The sequence below is a fragment of the Rana temporaria genome, chromosome 4 (assembly GCF_905171775.1).
Source record: "Rana temporaria chromosome 4, aRanTem1.1, whole genome shotgun sequence".
Lineage (NCBI taxonomy): Eukaryota > Metazoa > Chordata > Amphibia > Anura > Ranidae > Rana > Rana temporaria.
The window spans coordinates 374,790,892-374,812,868 of NC_053492.1; the positions used below are offsets into that span (position 1 = coordinate 374,790,892).

At 43.6% G+C, this 21,977-nt stretch overlaps 1 protein-coding gene across 3 annotated transcripts in view; it reads left to right on the forward strand.

Annotated features, from left to right (window-relative positions):
• Positions 1 to 21,977, forward strand: part of SIPA1L2 (signal induced proliferation associated 1 like 2) — a 255,388-nt gene that overhangs the window by 84,001 nt on the left and 149,410 nt on the right. For all 3 annotated transcript variants that reach the window (XM_040350983.1, XM_040350984.1, XM_040350985.1), the window contains exons 6-8: positions 2,085 to 2,242; positions 11,779 to 12,355; positions 17,567 to 17,841. In XM_040350983.1, coding sequence (XP_040206917.1) covers positions 2,085 to 2,242; positions 11,779 to 12,355; positions 17,567 to 17,841 — 1,010 coding nt within the window. The remainder of the gene's footprint in view (positions 1 to 2,084; positions 2,243 to 11,778; positions 12,356 to 17,566; positions 17,842 to 21,977) is intronic.

Genomic DNA, 21,977 nt, shown 5'->3' on the forward strand with positions numbered 1-21,977 from the left:
ATGCGACCGTCGGAAGCCTCTCGGAAGAATGTCAATCAAGAAGGAACGCCCGCTCCCGAAGACCCATACCCGGAAGCGACGGAAGAAGATGCAGCTCGAAAACGGGTAAGTACTGCACATATTTTAATATAAATAGCCGATTCCCCTAGACCGAACGAGCAGGAAGCTAAGGGGAGATTTTTTTTTTTTTTTAAATGGGTGAACTCCCGCTTTAAGAACCAGCCTCCGTCGTTATATGGTGAAACTTTTACGTTCAATACCGCTGTTATGGCAGCACCTAAAACGGCAGACTGTCTTCTTTCAGATAAAAGTGGTCTCAGTGGCGGATACGCCGCAAAATCATTTTATTTGGGGGATGGGAGAAAGGGCCCTCCGCCTGCTGCACTCCGGTCGTCTCGAGGGAATCGGTTCCTCTCCCTTCACTGCCTGGATGCCCAGTGAGGGGAAGAATGCCCCTGCTCAGCTCCATAGCATTGGAGGGCGGAAGCGACCTCAAACATCACTTCCGCCCATTGCTCTTAAAGGGGAAATTATTATTATTATTATTATTTTTTTCAAATTACTTTGTACTTTTTGACACCAGATCTCATATTTAAGAGGTCCTGTCATGCTTTTTTTTCTACTACAAGGGATGTTTATATTCCTTGTATTAGAAATAAAAGTGACCCAAAAAAGTTTTTTTAAAGGGACAGTGTGAAAATAGAAATGAAAAAATAAAAGAAGAAAATTAATTAAAGCGCACTGTCTCGCTGATCTCACACGCAGAAGCGAACACATACGTAAGTCGCGCCTGCATATGAAAACGCTGTTCAGACCACACATGTGGGGTATCGCCACAATCATTAGAGTGAGAGCAATTATTCTAGCCCTAGACCTCCTCTGTAACTCAAAACTGGTAGAAAATTTTAAATGTTGCCTATGGAAATTTTTAAGGGTAAAAGTTTGTTACCATTCCACGAGCAGGCAAAATTTTGAAGAGTGATATGTTGGGTATCAATTTACTCTGCATAACATCATCTTTCACAATATAAAAAAAAATTGGGCCAATTTTACTATTGTCTTATTTTTATTTTTTTCAAAAAAGTGCACTTGTAAGACCGCTACACAAATACGGTGTGACATAAAGTATTGCAACGACTGCCATTTGATTCTCTAGGGTGTCTGAAGAAAATATATATAATGTTTGGGGGTTCTAAGTAATTTTCTAGCAACAAAAAATTATTTTAACTTGTAAACACTGAGTCTGAAAAATAGGCCGGCCCTTAAACGTCACTCCCGCGCATATGCGCGGCAGTCTTCTTCCCGTCAAGGTCCAGCAGCGTCTGCTGGACCTTCAGCCGGGGCCTCCACAGCGCATGCGCCGCTGGTGTCACTATGGGGAGCAAGCGCAAGCCCGCGGCTGGCCACCGTTGCGCAATGGCCGCCGGGCACCCAAGATCGCTCGTGACAGAGCAAGAACCGGGATCTATGTGTCTAAAGTATGAACATTGATCTGTCATCTCTCCTAGTCAGTCCCATCCCCCCCACAGTTAGAACACACCTAGGGAACACATTTAACCCCTTGATTGCCCCCTAGTGTTAACCCTTCCACTGCCAGTGACATTTATACAGTAATCCGTGCATTTTTATAGCACTGATTGCTGTATAATTGTCAATTGTCACCCAAAAATGTGTCAAAAGTGGCTAATCTCTCCGCCGCAATATCGCAGTCCTGATTAAAATCACTGATCAACGTAAGCTTAAGCACAGTCATGCAGCTAACTTTTTTTAAATGGCACCCCCTGTATTTCCATTATGACAGATCTATTTGAGTATTAACAAGCAGTTACCTTTGTGAACTGTCCATTGAGGATGATTTTGTCTGTCTAATCTGCTAGCATTTGGCCAAAAATCTACTGTAGTACAAAAGAGGCATTTTTGCACCAAAATGTTTTATTTTTTTGACTCTGAGTTAATTTTTATTCAATGTGAACAAAAGTACAAAACTTGCAGTTAAACTATATACGTTTCAGATATTTGTAGTTGGGTGCATATATCATCAGAAAGGTATGCTAACTTTATTTATTTTTTTTTTTTTTTCTCAGCTGCTTAGGAAAAGACACATTGGTAATGACATTGTTACTGTCGTCTTCCAAGAGCCAGGAGCCCTGCCATTTACTCCGAAAACAATTCGATCCCATTTCCAGCATGTGTTTGTTATTGTAAGAGTTCACAATCCATGTACACAAAATGTGTGTTACAGGTAAGAAACCTACACAAAGATGATTATTGTTTCTTGTGAAATTGATATAGCATTTCTGCTATAATCGAGTGCACCATGTGCCTTTATAACTTAGTTTATGTAAGCCCTAAAAATGAACTTCTCTTATTTGCTTCCTTCTGGTCTGTTAAATATACCATTGAAAGTGTTTGTTGTTTTTAAATAAAATAGATGTATTTCAAAACAATCGTCGATCGCATCACTCGGCTCCTCCCCCACGCGTTACGTCACTTATCACATAACTTTACGTGATTTAACCGTGATTAAGTCACGTGACGAGTAACGTTACGCGATCGACGGAGACAGATCCGTATGAGGAGATCGCTACACTGAGCTGTATCAGAGGCTGCGCGTTTTTTCTGTCCAGGGATTCGTGAGTGTGAATACATCATTGTTCTCCCTGTTGGCTTTACATATTACACTATGAGCATTCCCTTGTTCTTGCCTTTTTTTCATGAGCCGTCTTTTTGGACCAGCAAGTGTCAGCAATAGACTGTGGTGGGAGGCGTTGTGAAGGAATGAGCGTACGATAGGAGATTAATATCAATGACCTAGTCTAGATGCACGGACTGTGAATTGCCATATTGTTGCCTCTAATGTTTATTGGCACTGATTCACTTATATTACGTCATTGTTTTGGAATACATCGATTTTATTTATTGTTTGCAATTATCATATTATAGCGCTTGCTATTTGGAGTGTTTCACAGTATATGCACGCTGTGCACTGTACAGCATTAAGGATTGATTACATTACATCACATCATATTTATATTGGTTTAGTACACTACATATGTATGCAGCTATTATCATTTGGTCATCTTTGTTGTTTCTTTCTTTTTTGAATCATACCACACTAGTGCTGTAGTACTTTTTTATTATTACTACAGCACCTTGAGGCGATTCAGTTTGCATTCATTCATTACTCCCATATGTTATGAAGTTGAGGAGGAGGCATTCTTTAGTCTTACCACATTCTTGTTCTAGGCTGACAATTCTGCTGCTGCATAGCTAGCGTAGTGAGTCTCCTAGTGAGAATAAAGAAAAACAATGCATAAAAAAAAGAAACTAAAACAGCCACCACATTTATATAATGCATATTAAATAATAACAGTAAAACACACAAATTCCAAAGGCAGCATTGAATGCAAACCTTATTTAGAAAGTTTTTGATTGCCCAGTTCCACATACATTTACTATCAATTTTATGAAGTCATGCCATTGTTCAATGTTGTTGGGTTAATAAAATGTGGATATGTAAATATGTAAATTCACTATGTAGTGCTCGCCAACTAAATGACCCGTTAAAGCAGTCCCAAGGTTCTTTTCCTAAACAAGTGCATTAGCAACACACACAATCTCATTTTCTTCTGGCTCAGTGAACAGTCTAGGGCAGTGGTCTCCAAACTGCGGCCCGGGAACCAGATGTGCCCCTTTGTTTGCCTTTATCTGCCCCTTGGGGCATTATTCCTCCCACTGACACCAACAATGGGGCATAATCCCTTTCACTGACACCAACGATGGGGCATTATTTCCCCCACTGACAAACGATGAAGCACTATTCTTTCACTGACACTATTGATGGGGCACTATTCCTCCCTCCAATGCCAAAGATGCACTGTTTACTCCCACTAATGCCAGGACAATTTTTACTTCCAATGGCCACAGTCCAACCTCCCTACTGTCTGAAGGACAGTAAACTGGCCCTTTGTTTAGAAAATTTGGATACCTAGGGGTATCTTTTCTTTGTGCTTTACTAAAGTTGACCTTAGGATGTGGGGAACCTGTGGGATACTTCAGTGATACAAAAAAAAAATAGTAACATGAGGACTCTTCTCAAGCTTCTTAAAGCTTATTAGCACAGTCCTTGTATCAGAAACTAGGGAACTGTGCCACACTGGGATACCATAGGAAATGTCCACATTTTGAGCAAGTACTGACACCGACTCAGGAGGGATAGTAGTAGTACAGAGTCACTAGGATCTCTCACACGCTTTTACTCACAAATCTCCCTGGATCCTTGAATGCCTCTTTACAATATCAGACAGATATTTCTCCTGTGATATCTCCAGACCAAATCCTCAGGAGAATCCCTCAGTCAGTTCTAGCTAAGCTCAGTAGGATAGCCCCAACAGCTCTAACACAGCTGGGACCTCGATGAACAAGTCTAGAAGTACAGCTGAACTGCCCAGACCTTCAGGCTGGGTACTTCTTCTAGATAAGAACTCCGACATTCCACGCCTCAGGCTATTTATACACTCCCAAGCCACCTACTGGACACACTCCCTCAGGGAATGGCTGTTGTGACATAAATATTCAGGCTGCTAATTTAACTCTCCCAGACCCCCACATTCCAGAACCCTGCAGAAGGCAGGGGGGAAGCAGTAAAATCTTCAACCAGTGAGACACAAAACAGCCTAAAATAATCACAAGCTGCTCAACTGATTACAGGAGAGCTACAGGAACAACATTTACCTAACCTATCTAGCGGCCTATCTAAGAGGATCCTACAACTAAATAATTAAAAAAGAAACTGTAGTATGGTGCATTGCAATGCCATTCAATTGAATAAGGCAACTTGCAAGCACACCTCAAAGCACCTACTTTTTTTGACATCACAACAAACAGATTCATCTGTGCATTGTAGTGTGGTGTGTTGGAAAAAAACGAGGCAGGTCTGATTTTTCTGCACACGTTAACGCATAATAAAATGAATAAATATGTTACGATTTGGCCATGTTAAAAAGTGGAAGTAGGTTATAAAGTAACCTGCTAGGGAAAAAGAACCACAAACTACTACCAACTCCTTTTTCACTGTGCTAGATCCCCGCTGGAGCCCATACTTACCTTTATCTCTACTTCCTCCACCACACAGTCCTCTGCCACCAACCCTGCAAGATCATTGACAATTGTCAAGCATTGCTTTCAACTGAACACTGAATGGCACACCTCCATTTGGCAAAATATGTGGTCCAAAAGAATAGAGCATGCAGTTCTGCTTAAGCGCAATGTGTTATGCCCCGTACACACGACCAGGTTTTCCAACGGGAAAACTGCGAGGGGAGCTTTTGACCGGGAATCCCGGCCATGTATATGCTCCCTCGCATTTTTTTCCAATGGGAAAATTGCCAAACCCACCAGCAAAAAAAAGAGAACCAGCTATCTTTTTTCCCATCGGGTTCCCAACTGACTTTTTCCCGTCGGATATTCAGAGCGTGTGTACGGGGCATTAGAGGTAGGTGTTTCAGCAGAGCCGGTCATTCCTGGTTGCTGTAAGTGAATAAACATCACTACAGGATATTTCAACTTGCAGTATCCATTCTTTAGAGCTCTATACATTGCAAAAGGGCTTCGGCAAGCTAAGGGTTGACCTGCACATATGATAGGAGTTCTCAGGGGCCTAGACTTGATCTGTGGGTCTCTGTGAATTGCAACTAGGTAAAGGTGGGGAGTCATTTCTCATCTATACACAGAAGTAATGAAACTAAGGAGTTGACTTACTAAAACAGGAAAGTGCAAAATCTGGTGAAGCTCTGAATACAAACCAATCAGCTTCCATTTTTTTTTTGGTCAAAGCTAAATTGAACAAGCTAAAGTTAAGAGCTGATTGGCTACTATGCACAGCTGCACCAGTTTTTGTATATCAACCCCAAAGAGCAGGGCTGGACTGGGACAAAAATTTGGCCCTGGACTTCATCCAGACTGGCCCACTTTGACAGGTCATTCCCATGGCGGCCGGACAACTCCCGCCCCCCCCGGCCACCCAAGCCCCTTCTCCCCCTTCACTAGCCACCAGCCATTCTACTTTATTAGAGTAAAATGGCTGGTACTGGTACTCTTATAGGCAGTACCAGTGGGGAAGCTAGACATTATTTCACCCGGGGCAAAGAATCAGTTCGGTGCCCCCCCATATGGTACAAGATTAGGCAGAAGTGAGAAACTCCCAGGCCATAGCTGTGGAGTCAGCTGTCTGTCACCTCCCCCATGCTCCTTCTGGTCCCCCCATGCTCCTCTGTCGTCCCCCCTGCTCCTCTGGTCCTCCCCCCTGCTTCTCTGTTCCCTCGAGGTGAGCGCTGCGGGGAGGGAGGGGAGGTGAGCACTGCGGGGAGGGAGAGACAGAGGAGCGGAGGGGGCGGCCTACTGTCACTGAAGCCAGCCCACTGAGCCATCGGCCCACCGGGAAACTCCCGGTAGTCCCTATTGCCAGTCCATCCCTGCCAAAGAGTAATTTTTAATAACTGCACGTGGATTTTGTACATTTTACATATGCTGTTTTATTTGGCAGAAAGTGCCATTTTGCATGTGCAATAAAAGTGTGGCTTTCTTCCTTATTTACCATTTTAAGTTTTGCTAAAAAAAAAAGAAATATATTTTTGTTGTATGACATTCATGTTTAACATTGTTCCGTGATTGATGACTCACAAATCTAAATGCTCAAACACTTATTTCATGTGAATCATGTTATATGGTCTTTCATATAACTTATCACTCCTACAATTGTGTCCACTGTAATCAAAATACAATGTTACTTGACAGCTTGGCATTTTTTTAAATAAATATGAAAAAACAAACAAAAAAAACTACTGATTTTAGGAATATATTGCGGTAGTAACTTCCAACATGTACTCTCTAAAAATATACCAATTATTTTACTATATAGCCATCTACTGCATTTAATTTTGTAGGTTGGCCACATACAAGCACTAAAAAACATTTTCTGAACTGCTGTGAAATAATTTATTTAGCCATAGAGGTAACGAGCAACAGAACAGTTTGTAGCTTCATAAAATTTAGATGCTTAAACTGGCAGAAGGCCACAAGAAAGGTGCAAAGGGTTGTATGCAGCCCAAAGAAACATCAGTTTGACATCCCTGCTATAGAGCACTGAGCTTGAAGAAATTATATACAACACAGTAACCTAGGGCTTTTTTTAATGTGTTTGCGATAGTTTGTAGGTGACAGCTTACATTTCTCATGGCATAATTGGCACACATTTGTTAGAAAACCCATCTAACCCCATGTAACCCTGTAATAATGTACTCCTGCCTCTACACGTTGTCACTGCGCCATTACACCCATTATATATAAATACAGTGATATATATAAATACAGTATCTCTCAAAAGTCAGTACACCCCTCACATTTTTTTGTCAATATTTTTTATTATATCTTTTCATGTGACAACACAAAGAAATTACACTTTCCTACAATGAAAAGTAGTGAGTGTACAGCTTGTATAACAGTGTAATTTGCTGTCCCCTCAAAATAACTCAACACACAGCCATTAATGTCTAAACCGCTGGCAACAAAAGTGAGTACATCCCTAAGTGAATATGTCCAAATTGGGCCCAATTAGCCATTTTCCCTCCCTGGTATCATGCGACTTGTTAGTGTTACAAGGTCTCAGGCCCCGTACACACGACCGAGTTTCTCGGCAGAATTCAGCCAGAAACTCGGTTCAGAGCTGAATTCTGCCGAGAAACCCGGCCGTGTGTACACTTTCGGCCGAGGAAGCCGACGAGGACCTCGGCGAGGAAATAGAGAACATGTTCTCTATTTCCTCGTTGTTCAATGGGAAATTTCAGCTCGCCGAGGTCCTCTGCGGCTTCACAAGGAACTCGACGGACAAAACGATGTGTTTTGCCCGTCGAGTTCCTCGGTCGTGTGTACGCGGCCTCAGGTGTGAATGAGGAGCAGGTGTGCTAAATTTTGGTGTTATCGCTCTTGCTGGTCACTGGAAGTTCACCATGGCAGCTCATGGCAAAGAACTCTGAGGATCTGAAAAAAAAAATTGTTGATCTACATAAAGATGACCTAGGCTATATGATGATTGCCAAGACCCTGAAACTGAGCTGCAGCATGGTGGCCAAGACCATACAGTGGTTTAACAGGACAGGTTCCACTCAAAACAGGCCATGCCATGATCGACCAAAGAAGTGCACATGCTCAGCATCATATTAAGGCTCCATGCACACTGGACACTAAAAAAAAGCTATAAAAAATGCCAGTAGCGTTGCAGGGAGCCTTTGAATGTTATTTAGCGTTTTTGCAATATCGTTTATTAGCGTTTTTCAGTGTAGCGTTTTTTAGCTTTTTTTTTCAATGGGTCAAAAAACGTTAAAAAACTTCCATGTGTGCATGAACATATAGGCTAACATAGAGTGCAGTTTATGGGCTTTTAAAAAAACACCAAAATGCCAATAAACTGCAGTTTATGAGCTTCAGTGTGCATCAAGCCTTAGAGGTTGTCTTTGGAAAATAGACGTATGAGTGCTGCCAGCATTGCTGCAGAGGTTGAAGCAGTGGGGGGGTCAGCCTGTCAGTGCTTAGACCATATGCCGCACACTGCATCAAATTGGTCTGCATGGCTGTCATCTTCTAAAGATGATGCACAAGATATCCTGTAAACAGTTTTTTGAAGACAAACAGACATAATGACATGGATTACTGGAACCATGTCCTGTGGTCTGATGAGACCAAGATAAACTTATTTGGTTCAGATGGTGTTAAGCGTGTGTGGCGGCAACCAGGTGAGAAGTACAAAGACAAGTGTGTCTTGCCTACAGTCAAGCATGGTGATGGGAGTGTCATGGTCTGGGGCTGCATGAGGATGCAGGCACTGGGGAGCTACAGTTCATTGAGGGAACCATGAATTCCAACATGTACTGTGACATACTGAAGCAGAGCATGATCCCCTCCCTTCGGAGACTGAGCCGCAGGGCAGTATTCCAACATAACAGCCCCAAACACACCTCCAAGATGACCACTGCCTTGCTAAAGAAGCTGAGGGTAAAGGTGATGGACTGGCCAAGCATGTCTCCAGACCTAAAGCCTATTGAGAATCTGGAGGAGCTCAAGGTCTAACATTTACCAGCTCTGTGATGTCATCATGGAGGAGTAGTAGAGGACTCCAATGGCAACCTGTGAAGCTCTGGTGAACTCCATGCCCAAGAGGGTTAAGTCAGTGCTGGAAAATAATATTGGCCACACAAAATTTTAACACTTTGGGCCCAATGTGGACATTTTCACTTAGGGGTGTACTCACTTTTGTTGCCAGCAGTTTACACATTAATGGCTGTGTGTTGAGTTATTTTAAAGGAGACAGCACATTTACACTGTTATACAAGCTGTATACTCACTACTATACATTGTAGCAAAGGGTAATTTCTTCAGTGTTGTCTCATGAAAAGATATAATCAAATATTTACGTAAATAATGTAAGAGGTGTACTTCGTTTTGTGATATATATATATATATATATATATATATATATATATATATATATATATATATATATATATATATATATATATATATATATATATATATACAGTGTGTGTGTGTGTGTGTGTGTGTGTGATAGCAGTAGTAGTAGTATTCTCTTTCCATTTCTGTGTTAATGCATTAAAACTGAATTCACGTGAACAGATAAATACACAGTTGAAATACATACATCTAAAATAACTCACTTAACAAAGGACTGCTCATTCTGTTCAGCCTATATTCATCTCAGACAACCCTGCCAGACAACACAGCCATATTACTGAAGAGCCTTCTCTGCACTCTCCCCCCCCATAAGTTTGTTCAAGAGACTGACAGTCTTGTACACTGATTGCATCATAGTAGCCTGATTGGCAACTAGCACAGTTACTAGCTCTCCCATTCTTTGTTTGCACGCTGCTTTACTAGTTGTTTTAATTGTGATATTTTTTTTAACCTAAATGCAACAATTGGTGTAGTCTATATTTGCCTGAGGGGAGGCTTTAACGTTGAAGTCCATTTACTTAGAACAGATATTTCTGGGGAAAAAAAGAACTGTATATACTCGAGTATAAGCCGACCTGAATATAAGCCGAGGCACCTAATTTTACCACCAAAATTGGGAAAACGTATTGACTCAAGTATAAGCCAAGGGTAGGAAATGCAGCAGCTACTGTAAGTGGAAAAGAGGGTTAACAATGCCCATCTGCAGCCTCACTGTGCCCATCTGCAGCCTCGCTGTGCCCATCTGTAGCCTCACTGTGCCCACCTGTCTCATCAGTGCCCATCTGCAGCCTTGCTGTGCCCATCTGCAGCCTCCTGTACCTTTGATCTCCCGCTGTGTCATGCAACTGCAGTCAGTGGTGTTTTGTCAAAAGTTCCAACTTATCAAATTCTCCAACTTGGTTTACTGCGCATGTGCGAGCACGTTCACAAGAATGTCTTTCTGCTGCACATCGTGAACCCATCAAATACACCAACTCCACTAGCCACCGCTCCGTGCCTGAGTGGCCTTAATTTAACACACGATAATCCCCTATCACACACCAAGAAAGATGTTCTTGTGGACATGCTCGTGCATGTGCAGTACACCTGGCAATGGCCGCTGACTACAGTTAAGATAGCATGACACAGTGGGAGACTCAAGTATAAGCCGAGGGGGGCTTTTTCAGCATAAAGAAATGTGCTGAAAAAGTCGACTTACACTCGAGTATATACGGTATATCCTTTTGGAAAGTTAGCAGCATGATCTCCTCACAAGAAATAATTTCTCTTCCCCTCTTCAGCTCCATTATGCAAAGGCAGAACTACATACATAGCAGTCTGTGCTGAACTGGCCAACTTTCAGTACATGTGTACCCAGCTTAAAAATGTGGATATTTGGTAAGCTGGTGAGTGATTGGACAGATTTTGAGAACAAGAAGAAATGCAATAGTGAATGAGAAAAACAACTATTACACTTTAGCCCAGCCTCTCTCAACCTTTTAAACATAGAATAACCCTTGAAATATCTTTATGGCCTCAATAAATCCTTGCTAATAATTAGTATATCTACAGCTCACTGTACATTCCTGATATTTGTGGTCATTGGGAAGAATCATCACCCTGAGGCCGAGTACACACGACTGGTCCATCCGATGAGAATGGTCCGACGGACCGTTTTCATCGGTTCACCCCTGAAGCAGACCGATGGTCTGATGTGCGTATACACTATCAGTTCAAAAACCGATCGGGTCAGAACGCGGTGACGTAAAACACACGACATGCTGAAAAAAACGAAGTTCAATGCTTCCAAGCATGCGTCGACTTGATTCTGAGTATGCGCGGGTTTTGAACCGATGCTTTCGTGTACTAACCATCGGTTTTGCCCTATCAGTCAGCCGTCCATCGGTTCAATTTTAAAGCAAGTTCTCTAATTTATGTCCGAAGGACAACAGACCGATGGGCCGTACACACGGTCGGTTTGGACCGATGAAACTGAACTTCAGTCCGTTTTCATCGGTTTGGACCGGTCGTGTGTACGCAGCCTTACAGATAGATAAAAAGTTCAGTGTTGTCAGTGGTTACTCATCTGAGGGGTAGAAGATGATCATTGCTCAAGAAACTCATAGCAACCCCTGGGGTTCCATTGAACCTTTCTTGAGGAAAGCTGCTTTAGCTTATTTATAATTAATAAAATAATACTTTAATTTAGATATCCTTGCATTTTGTTCATTAAGCAGTTGTTTAATTGTTGTGTCTCTTTTTGTTTCTTTGTAGCGTTGCTGTTTCAAGGTCAAAAGATGTCCCACCATTTGGGCCTCCTATACCCAAGGGTGTGACATTTCCTAAGTCAGCTGTTTTCAGGGATTTTCTTCTTGCCAAAGTGATCAATGCTGAGAATGCAGCACACAAGTCAGAAAAGTTTCGAGCAATGGCTACAAGAACCCGACAAGAATATCTGAAGGATCTGGCAGAAAACTTTGTTTCAACAGCTACCGTTGATAGCTCAGTAAAGTTTAGTTTCATCTCTCTTGGAGCCAAAAAGAAGGAAAAGGTGAAACCAAAAAGAGAGGCTCATTTATACAGCACAGGTGCTATTGTTTGGAATGTTATAGTCCGGGACTTTGGACTTTCTTCTGACATTGAATGTTTTCTTGGGATATCCAATGAGTTTGTGGTCCTTGCTGAGAAAGAATCCAAAAATGTGGTTTTTAATTGCTCTTGTAGAGATGTAATTGGCTGGACATCTGGATTAATGACCATCAAACTATTTTACGAACGAGGGGAATGCATACTTCTGTCTTCCACAAACAATTGTGCTGAAAATGTCCCTGAGATTGTACAAAGGCTGGAAGTGAGTATATATCATTGTATTTTACAGAAACATAATAAGGAATGATTGCTTTCACTTTTACATGGTCATTTTAAAGATTAGAGAAAACTATTTTTGGGGAAAAGTCTCCAAGGATATAATGTACCTGTAATCAGGGCCGGGACTGGGAATAAAATCCAGCTCTGGAAATAATTTCATACCAGCCCCACAGCAATATTATACCAGCCCAACATCATAACGTCATAATTTTTTTCGTTCTTAAAAGGGAAAACCATACATTTTAAAGCACATTTGAAGAGCGTATTCCATATAGATAAGAGAGACTGGATTTACAAACCGCACCAATTTACTGGCAAAAATCATGCCATTTACTGGCACGGACACATTGTTTACTGATACTGCCTAAAATTGAATTTTTTGTGCAAATATCAATATTTAGGCTATAAACATGTAGCTAAAGCTATTAGCAACGTTTTTATGTTAAACAAAAGTAAAAAACAAATATCTCCATTTACATGAAGGCCTGATTAATATAACCCAGCCAGCACAAAGTTCTCCCATATATCAGGAGTCTGCAGGATTCCCCTTTACAGTGCAAGGGAACTCTGACATAGAGGGGAACATTGCAGATTATGATCTAAGTGGGAACTCTGATATAAAGGGGCGGAACTGGTGACCAGAGACCCCACTTATATCAGAGTCTACTGCATTCCCCTTTACATCAGAGATCCCCCTTGCGCTGTAAGGTGGAATCCTGCAGACTATGATGTAAAGGGGAACTCTGGGAATGTGGGGAGGACTCTGCTGACCAGAGACCACCTTCTGCAGAAAGAAAACACTAAAGTAAGGGGGTTTACTAATATAAGGGGGAAACCTTTATATCAGTGCCCCCTTACATCAGTGACCCCCCTTTAGACTGGTCTGGGGGCGTCATCACTGACCTCCTCTCAGGTGCACTGCGCGGGGCTCAGTCAGTCGGCTCCAGCTTAGTGGCTCTGGTTTTCCTATAGTCTCCTCTCCACAGTCCATACATGTCTGACTCCCATGACCCCCATCCTAGTGGCGCTCCCATTCTTGACTCCTCTCCAGACTGCAGACGTGATATACAGTAAGACAAGAGATGGTCAGAGGCTGCGGAATGGTACAGGGGAGGTCAGAGGCGGAGGATGGTACAGGGGAGGTCAGAGGCAGAGGATGGTACAGGGGAGGTCAGAGGCTGCAGAGGGGGGGGGGGACAGGAGAGGTCAGAGGCTGCAGAGGGGGGGGGGGACAGGAGAGGTCAGAGGCTGCAGAGGGGGGGGGGGACAGGAGAGGTCAGAGGCTGCAGAGGGGGGGACATGAGAGGTCAGAGGCTGCAGAGGGGGGGACAGGAGGTCAAAAGGTTGCAGAGGGGTGAACAAGATGTCAGAGGCTGCAGAGGGAGGTGGACAGGAGGTCAAAGGCTGCGTGGGGGTGGGCAGGAGGTCAGTGGGGGGTGGGCAGGAGGTCAGTGGGGGGTGGGCAGGAGGTCAGAGGCTGTGTGGGGGGTGGACAGGAAGTCAGAGGCTGTGTGGGGGGTGGACAGGAAGTCAGAGGCTGTGGGGGGGGTGGACAGGAAGTCAGAGGCTGCATGGGTGGTGGACAGGAGGTCAGAGGCTGCGTGGGTGGTGGGCAGGAGGTCAGAGGCTGCGTGGGGGTGGACAGGAGGTCAGAGGCTGCATGGGGGGTGGACAGGAGGTCAGAGGCTGCAGGGGGGGGTGGACAGGTGGTCAGAGGCTGCAGGGGGGTGGACAGGTGGTCAGAGGCTGCAGGGGGGGTGGACAGGTGGTCAGAGGCTGTGGGGGGGGGTGGACAGGAGGTCAGAGGCTGCAGGGGGGGTGGACAGGAGGTCAGAGGCTGCAGGGGGAAGGTGGACAGGAGGTCAGAGGCTGCGTGAGGGCTGTTCCAGGAGGTCAGAGGCTGTGGGGAGGGGGTGGACAGGAGGTCAGAGGCTGCGTGAGGGCTGGACAGGATGTCAGAGGTTGTGGGGGTGGACAGGAGGTTAGAGGCTGTTCCAGGAGGTCAGAGCCTGCGGAGGGGGGCATAAGAAGAGGCACACGCGCGCCAGACGAGAACTCACTGAGCGGCGCGGTACTGCTTTGTTTTTAAAAATGGCGCCGCTCTTCACCATCGAGTCACTGTGCATGTGCCCGCCTTTCCGGAAATTGCCAAGCAGGTACAAGCTTTCCCGAGCGCAGCTACCGTCGGAACTGAGCTGGCGCATGCGCAGGTGCATGTCGGCCCGGCCGCAGCCATATATTTTCCGGGCACCGCTGCCCTCACAGCGGCCTCAGGCTCAGCCAGGCAGCCAGCCTACCGGGAATTTTCCTGGTAGGCCAGTCCGGCCCTGCCTGTAATTAATCATTTTCCATGTCTTGCATTTTGATGGTTCCTGTAGAAATCCTCCCTTTACTGATGCCGGTCCTCTTCAGAGTGATAAACTTCTGGTGTTGCATGGGTTAACCTCTTGCCTGTATGTGTGTGAGTGTGATCTCATTCAGAGTCTCCAACTATGCCCACCTCATATGCCCCTCCTTCCCATGTACTCACAGAATTCCTGCCATTTTTTCAAATGCAAAATTATCTGTGAGTGAAGGAGAACTTGATAGTTTTTTAACATTTTTTATTTAACAGAATGTGAACACATACATTACTTATATGCACCAAAGTTTTATTCATTTCCAAAGTGTACTGCAAATGGTGACTACAATGCGTGCGTTAAATATGAGTGTCTGTTTTTACAACCTAGGATTGCGAGCATAATTCTTTCTGGAAAAGTGCTTGTAATCCAAAGCACTTGTAAATCAAAGCGAATTTCACCATAAGAAATAATGCAATCTCAGATGATTCGTTCCACAACCATTTATTCATAAGTCCTTCAGTTATTTTTTTTTAAAATAAAAAAATACCTTTAATATCACTTTAAAAAAGTGCTGTGCAGTCAGAGCAACATTTCAAACAGTTAAATGCACAGTTTAAATCTATATATATTTCTGTATTGGACATTTTGTGATTTAAACTCTCCACAGACAGGCTGCAGGTGACAGACTTAATTTCTAGTTCACTTCTCTACTTCTAGTGTGTTCTTTGCACAATGTATTAGTATAATCCCCTTTTCCCAGTTAGCAGGGAATTGACCCAAGAAGAAATAAAGCTGAAAAAAGAAGCAGAAAAGCTTAACAGGGCAGAGATAGAATAATTTTCTGGACTGTTCAATTTGGCTTCAAGGTGACAAGGCTGGCTGCACAAAAATAAAAATAATTTGGCAGTTAAAAACAGTGAATGTATAGTATATGATTTCAAATGTACATTCCTGGAAATGATGCTTTGGTGTCTAGTTATCCAGAGAAGCTTGAATTTGGTATAATTAGTTCCTTTATTATTTTACAGTGTTAAAAGTTGGGAATTGTGTCCAATTTACAGAGGAGGTTATACTTTGCAGATACAGTGCTTGGAAAAATGATTCATACCCCTTGAAATTTTCCACATTCTGTCATGTTTCAACCAAAAATGTAAATGTATTTGCTGGGATTTTATGTGATAGACTAAGGGTGCCCAACCAGTGACCCGGGGGGGGGGGGGGGGGGCCACATGTGGCCTGCGGAGCTCTCTGATGTGGCCCGCGACCTTTTGCTCTGGAATGGAATAGAATAGAATACTGTTATAAAATGGTAAGTTTATCACTAAAATCACAGGGCTAGATTCACGTAGATCTGCGCATCTTTAGAGCGGCGTAGCGCATCTCATATGTGCTACGCCGAAGTAACACAGAGAGGCAAGAACAGTATTCACAAAGCACTTGCTCCCAGCGCAACATATAGTCAGGCATAGATAAACAAGCTGAAAAATGCTAAAGGTGAACACACACTGAGCTGCTGATAGGGGGGGACCACCAGTCCTCCTGTAGGGGGCCCAGGCACACAGGGAAGCCCAAACAGCAGGGAGAATTAGTGTGGTTTGGTGGAGGAACAGTTACAGAAAGATGCCTTGTGCAGCTCTCTGAAGCAGCTGAAAGCCAGTTTCTCCCCCTGCCAGCTTTCAGCTGCTGCAGGAAGAGACACAGACACAGGGCATCATTCCTGATTCACCGACACTGATTCCCCTCCCTGTTCTGCCTGCTTCTGACCCCCCCCCCCGTATGCCCCCTTGTCACTGGAATATATATATATATATATATATATATATATATATATATATATTTATATTTATTTATTTTTTTTATGTAAAAAACACAGGTTCTCTGTTATGTTAGTGTCCACTAATAATGATTTTAGTGTATTTATTTGTGAAAATATGGTCTTGATATATTGGGGGGGGGGGCCTTGCCAGGTAGGCTGTACAGGGCCCCATGATTTCTAACAGCAGCCCTGGACACACATACCATGTTCTAAGGGCCAGATTCACAGAACAAATACGCCGGAGTATCTACTGATACTCCGGCGTATTTTCAAATTTGCCGCGTCGTATCTTAGTTTGTGATTCACAAACAAGATACGACGGCTTTTGGCTAAGATCCGACAGGCTTACGACTTTGTACGCCTTCGGATCTTAGGCTGCAATACTTCGGCTGCCGCTGTCGCGTCGTCGTTTTCCAGCGTCGGGTATGCAAATTAGCATTTACGGCGATCCACGAACCTACTCGCGTGCGTAACGTCGTTTTTTTCCGTTGCAAAGTTAAGCAATCTTTTTCATTGCTTAACTTTACACCAGCCATGTTAAAGTATGGCCTTCGTTCCCGCTTCGAATTTTACATTTTTTTTTCGGGGTAAGTACGGCGTAAGTACGTTACGTACGTCGCCATTCACAAACACGTCGGGGCGCCGTAATTTCGCGCAAAGCACGTCGGGAAAATTGCGAACGGAGCATGCGCAGAACGTTCGGTGCGGGAGCGCGCCTAATTTAAATGGTACACGCCCCATTTGAATTAGGCGGGCTTGCGCTGGACGTCTTTACGATACACCGCCGCAAGTTTACAGGTAAGTGTTTTGAGAATCAGGCACTTACGCTGAAAACTTGCGGCGGTGTAACGTAAACACGATACGTTACACCGCCGGAGTTCTACGAGAATCTGGCCCTCAGTTCTTAATTAAGCCTAAATCATTCTATGTTGTTGATTAAAAATTGCCACCACCCTGACTGTTGAGGAAACAACATGCTAGGTCCTAATTGCTGTTAATGAATTTTATCGTTCATTTTATTCTCTCTTGTTTCTAGATAGTCACTAGAGGTTGTGAAACCAAAGAAATTACCCTGAGGAGGAACAGTCTTGGTCAGCTGGGCTTTCATGTAAATTTTGAAGGAATTGTTGCTGATGTGGAACCCTTTGGGTATGCTTGGAAAGCTGGTTTACGGCAAGGAAGTCGTTTGGTTGAGATCTGCAAAGTGGCGGTGGCAACTCTGACTCACGAACAAATGATTGATGTTCTTCGTACTTCATCAACAGTAAAAGTGGTGATTATACAACCTTTTGAAGACGGCTCACCAAGAAGGTATGTTTCCATATGGTTACATTTTTCTAACTTTGGTTATAATACAGTTTTTTTGGGTAATTTTTTTTATATATTTACATAATGTTTACTTCTTTTCTTTTTCCTAAAGAAAACCTAGCAAATGCATCACTACCTACAGGTAGTAACAGAGGTGGAACAGGTCCGACAGTAATATATTGATTTGTGATAAGTCATTGTCACTCCAGTATTAGACATTTCCTTTCTTCTGTAAAACTTTAAAGCAACTCATGTAAGAATCATGGAGGTTGACTTGCCAATGCTGAACTCTCCTTTGAAAACATTGGCCCAGATTCTGAAAGGACTTACGATGGCGCAGCGCCATGTACGCCGTTGTAAGTCCTAATCCGAGCCGTCGTATCTATGCGTCTGATTCTTAGAATCAGTTACGCATAGATATCAATTAGATCCGACAGGCGTAAGTCTCTTACGCCGTCGGATCGTAACTGCATTTTTCCGCTGGCCGCTAGGGGCGTGTAAGCTGATTTACACGTCGAAATATGTAAATCAGCTAGATACGCGAATTCACGAACGTACGCCCAGCCGACGCAGTAAAGTTACGACGTTTACGTTAGGCTTTTCCCGGCGTATAGTTGCCCCTGCTTTATGAGGCATAAGTGCGGCGTACCAATGTTAAGTATGGCCGTCGTTCCCGCGTCGAAATTTGAAAAAGTTACGTAGTTTGCGTAAGTCGTCCGTGAATGGGGCTGGACGTCATTTACGTTCACGTTGAAACCAATGACGTCCTTGCGGCGTACTTTGGAGCAATGCACACTGGGAAATTACACGGACGGCGCATGCGCCGTTCGGGAAAAACGTCAATCACGTCGGGTCACAGTAGATTTACATAAAACACGCCCCCCTGATCCAAATTTGAATTAGGCGGGCTTACGCCGGCCGATTTACGCTGCGCCGCCGCAACTTACGGAGCAAGTGCTTTGAGAATACAGCACTTGCCCGTCTAAGTTGCGGAGGCGTAACGTAAATCGGATACGTTACGCCGCCGCAAAGATACTGCATTCTACGAGAATCTGGGCCATTAGTTCCCTGCCTGTTATCCCGAAGCTTTGTCTTCAGTGCTTTGAAACGCTGACCTAGAGTGTGTATAGAGTTAGAATGTTATTAAACTCATAAACTAATTAAAGAATATGTAAACCCAGCTGTATCATGCACTCGTATGAAAATGTATCCTGTTCAGGGCTGTCTTAATGAGAGGGCACACCTGGGCTCTGCCCAGGGGCCCCAGCTGCATGGGGGGGGGCCCCACACTTTACCCAATGCAGCTGGTCTTTGAGTTCACGCAGCCCCAAAATTAGGGGCCCCATGATGGCACTGAGAGTGATAAACACACAGGGGACGCAGTCTGCCTCCTACCTACTTGGTGTCTGTTTACCTTCACTGTCATCATTGTAGGGGCCCCAGAGCATTACTTTGCCCAGGGGCCCATGATGCTATTAAGACGGCCCTGATCCTGTTCTCTTTGTATTGCTTCCTTTGTGTGAAATACCTGGTGTTCCTGCTAGCCTCTCTGCTTCCCTGTGAAAAACTGACCACACTAGGCATGAGACTACAGCGAGGTCACTTTTTTAGCTGTGCTGAGGACTCAGCCTGCTCTCCTCCAATGATCAGGCTTGTTCTAACACCCCCCACCTGCACAACCATTCACTTAAAAAGTCCAGTGTGTCGCTATTTGTCCTACCCCAGCTCTCTGAGCTCTTTATACAGAACTGGGATTATGCGACCATTTATAAAAAGGGGGAAAAAAGGGGCATTTTTTTTATATGTATATACAAATGTTTTGCCTTTTCATTGTTATTTTAAATTGAATGGTGATGGTTTACATATACTTTAATTAAATGTACTAGCAACACTGACATGCTTGCTTAATTGCTGTTTCAAGTTATCCCTAATGCCCGCAATAGAACTAGAAGATCCCATCATATCCAACGTTACATATGTAGGTGCTATAGTTGCATGTGAAGAACCAACATGCACAGAAAGCCTCCTCTTTAATGTACAGCCCTGCTCTGCTCACCATCTCATTGATTGACTGTTTTCCCTGTTATTGGCTCTCACATGTGTGATGTGCACTTCATACGCTCCTCAAGCAGGATGTTCAAGGAAGCATCACCGAGAATGACAGCAGCGGTCAAAAGGTAACAAAGATGTTTGGGAGCAAAAAAAAAAAAAAAACTTTGCAAGTATAGCTATTACAATTAATCTAGAGGGAAACATGAAATAATAGCTGAGGGGTATTTACTACTGTAAATAGTTCTTGGTCTTTGACTCAAAATTATATAAAGAAGAACTCCAGAAATTAGCTTAGTTTAAACACTTGGCGCCTGTGCTATAGCCGAATGACGACTACAGCGCGGACCCCAAATGCTGGGAGGACGTCACTAGACCTCCTCCCCTTCGCGCGCTCCCCGCACGCCCCTGCAGGGTGTGCGCGGTGAGAGCTGTTATCACCCGAGTCACTGAGGCCGGCCCCTTACCACGTGATCAGCTGTCAGTCAATGACAGCTGATCACATAATGTAAATAAAAGCCGGTAATCGTTATTTTTTTCTCCTTGTGCTGATAGTGTAAGGAGAAAAAAAGCCGATAACCAGCTTATTTGTAAGGGGCATCGGTCTCGAAGAGGAAATAGCAATTCTGCCTCATGTGTGCCCACCAGCACCCCCTGCAAGTGCCCACCAGTGCCACCTATCAATGCCCACCAGGGGTGCCAATCAGTGCCTCATCAGTGCCACCTAGCAGTTCTGCCTATCAGCGTAACATAACAGTGCCCATCACTGCCACCCATTAGTGCCCATCACTGCCACCTAGAGAGATTTTTTTTACATTTTCAGTTTGGCTTAAACTAAATAATTCATCTGAGTCAAGTTAGTAAGCATTTAAACAAATCTCCTTCCTGGTGTTCTTCTTTAACCTCCCTAGCGGTATGATTCTTTCAGAAAAAAGGTGCTGAAAGCGGTACCATTATTTGCAAGGAAATTTGGCGTTTTATATTGTAGGCCTGTAATTTTCAGAAATAACTCACTTAAATCTGACCAAACAAGATTCTTTTTTTTTTTTTTTTTTTCTTTTTTTTTTTTTTTTTTTTTTTTTTTTTTTTTGCTTTTTTCTTTTTTTTCTTTTCCACTTCAGACTAACCCCAGCAAGAGACTTGCTCATGATTTTATTCATAATTCTGTCTCTACTTCCGGTTTTGCATCATTTGTGGTTTATATTCATGTTTTTATGCATGTTGTTCTGCTTTTTATATCTCATTTCCCCTTTTTTTTTTTTTTTTATATTGATTATGCCTACCATTTCATTGTCCCTCTACTTGGGACTAAGGCGTTAAACACCAAGACCGAGTTACTACATGTATTTATCCTCAGTGGGCCAAAAAAAAAAAAAAAAACATATATATAATCATCCCCTCTCCCCAACCCCCCCCCCCCACCCCCCCCCCCCCCCCGACCATCTCACGACTCCACCTGGAGAATCTATTCCCTTTATTCCGACTGTTTCTCTAATCCTCTTTCAGGTTTTCTGCAAAACTCCAAGATTTTTTGAATTCTAACCAAGAAACCCAGCTGCCCTTGCACTCCTGCTTATTTTTATCTGTACCAAGTTTTATTTTCTCCCTCCTATATGTATCCTCAACCGAGTCGATCCACTCCCACATTTGTGGGGTATCCGACTCCCTCCATTTTAGCGGGATCAAGCGTTTCGCTGCGTTCAACAGGTGAGGGATCAGTGAGGCTTTATATTCTTTAACTGACCCCTCCCCCCCATGAAAAAGAACTACCCATGGGTTATCTTCTACTTCTTTTTTAGTTATGATTTTTATCAGGGACAGGATTTTTTTCCAATAAATTTTAACCTTTGGGCAATTCCACCACAAATGTGCCATTGTTCCCCTATGCCCACATCCTCTCCAGCATTCCTCTGACTCTCCTTCTCTAAATTTACCCATTTTGTCTGGGGTAGCGTACCATCCCGTCAGGCACTTAAAGTTCATTTCCGCGGTTCTTACATCAACCGCCGAGGTGTGAGTTAAATTCAGGATTCTTCCTATAGTTATCTTTCCCCTTGGAACATTCAGGTCTCTTTCCCACTTTTGAATGT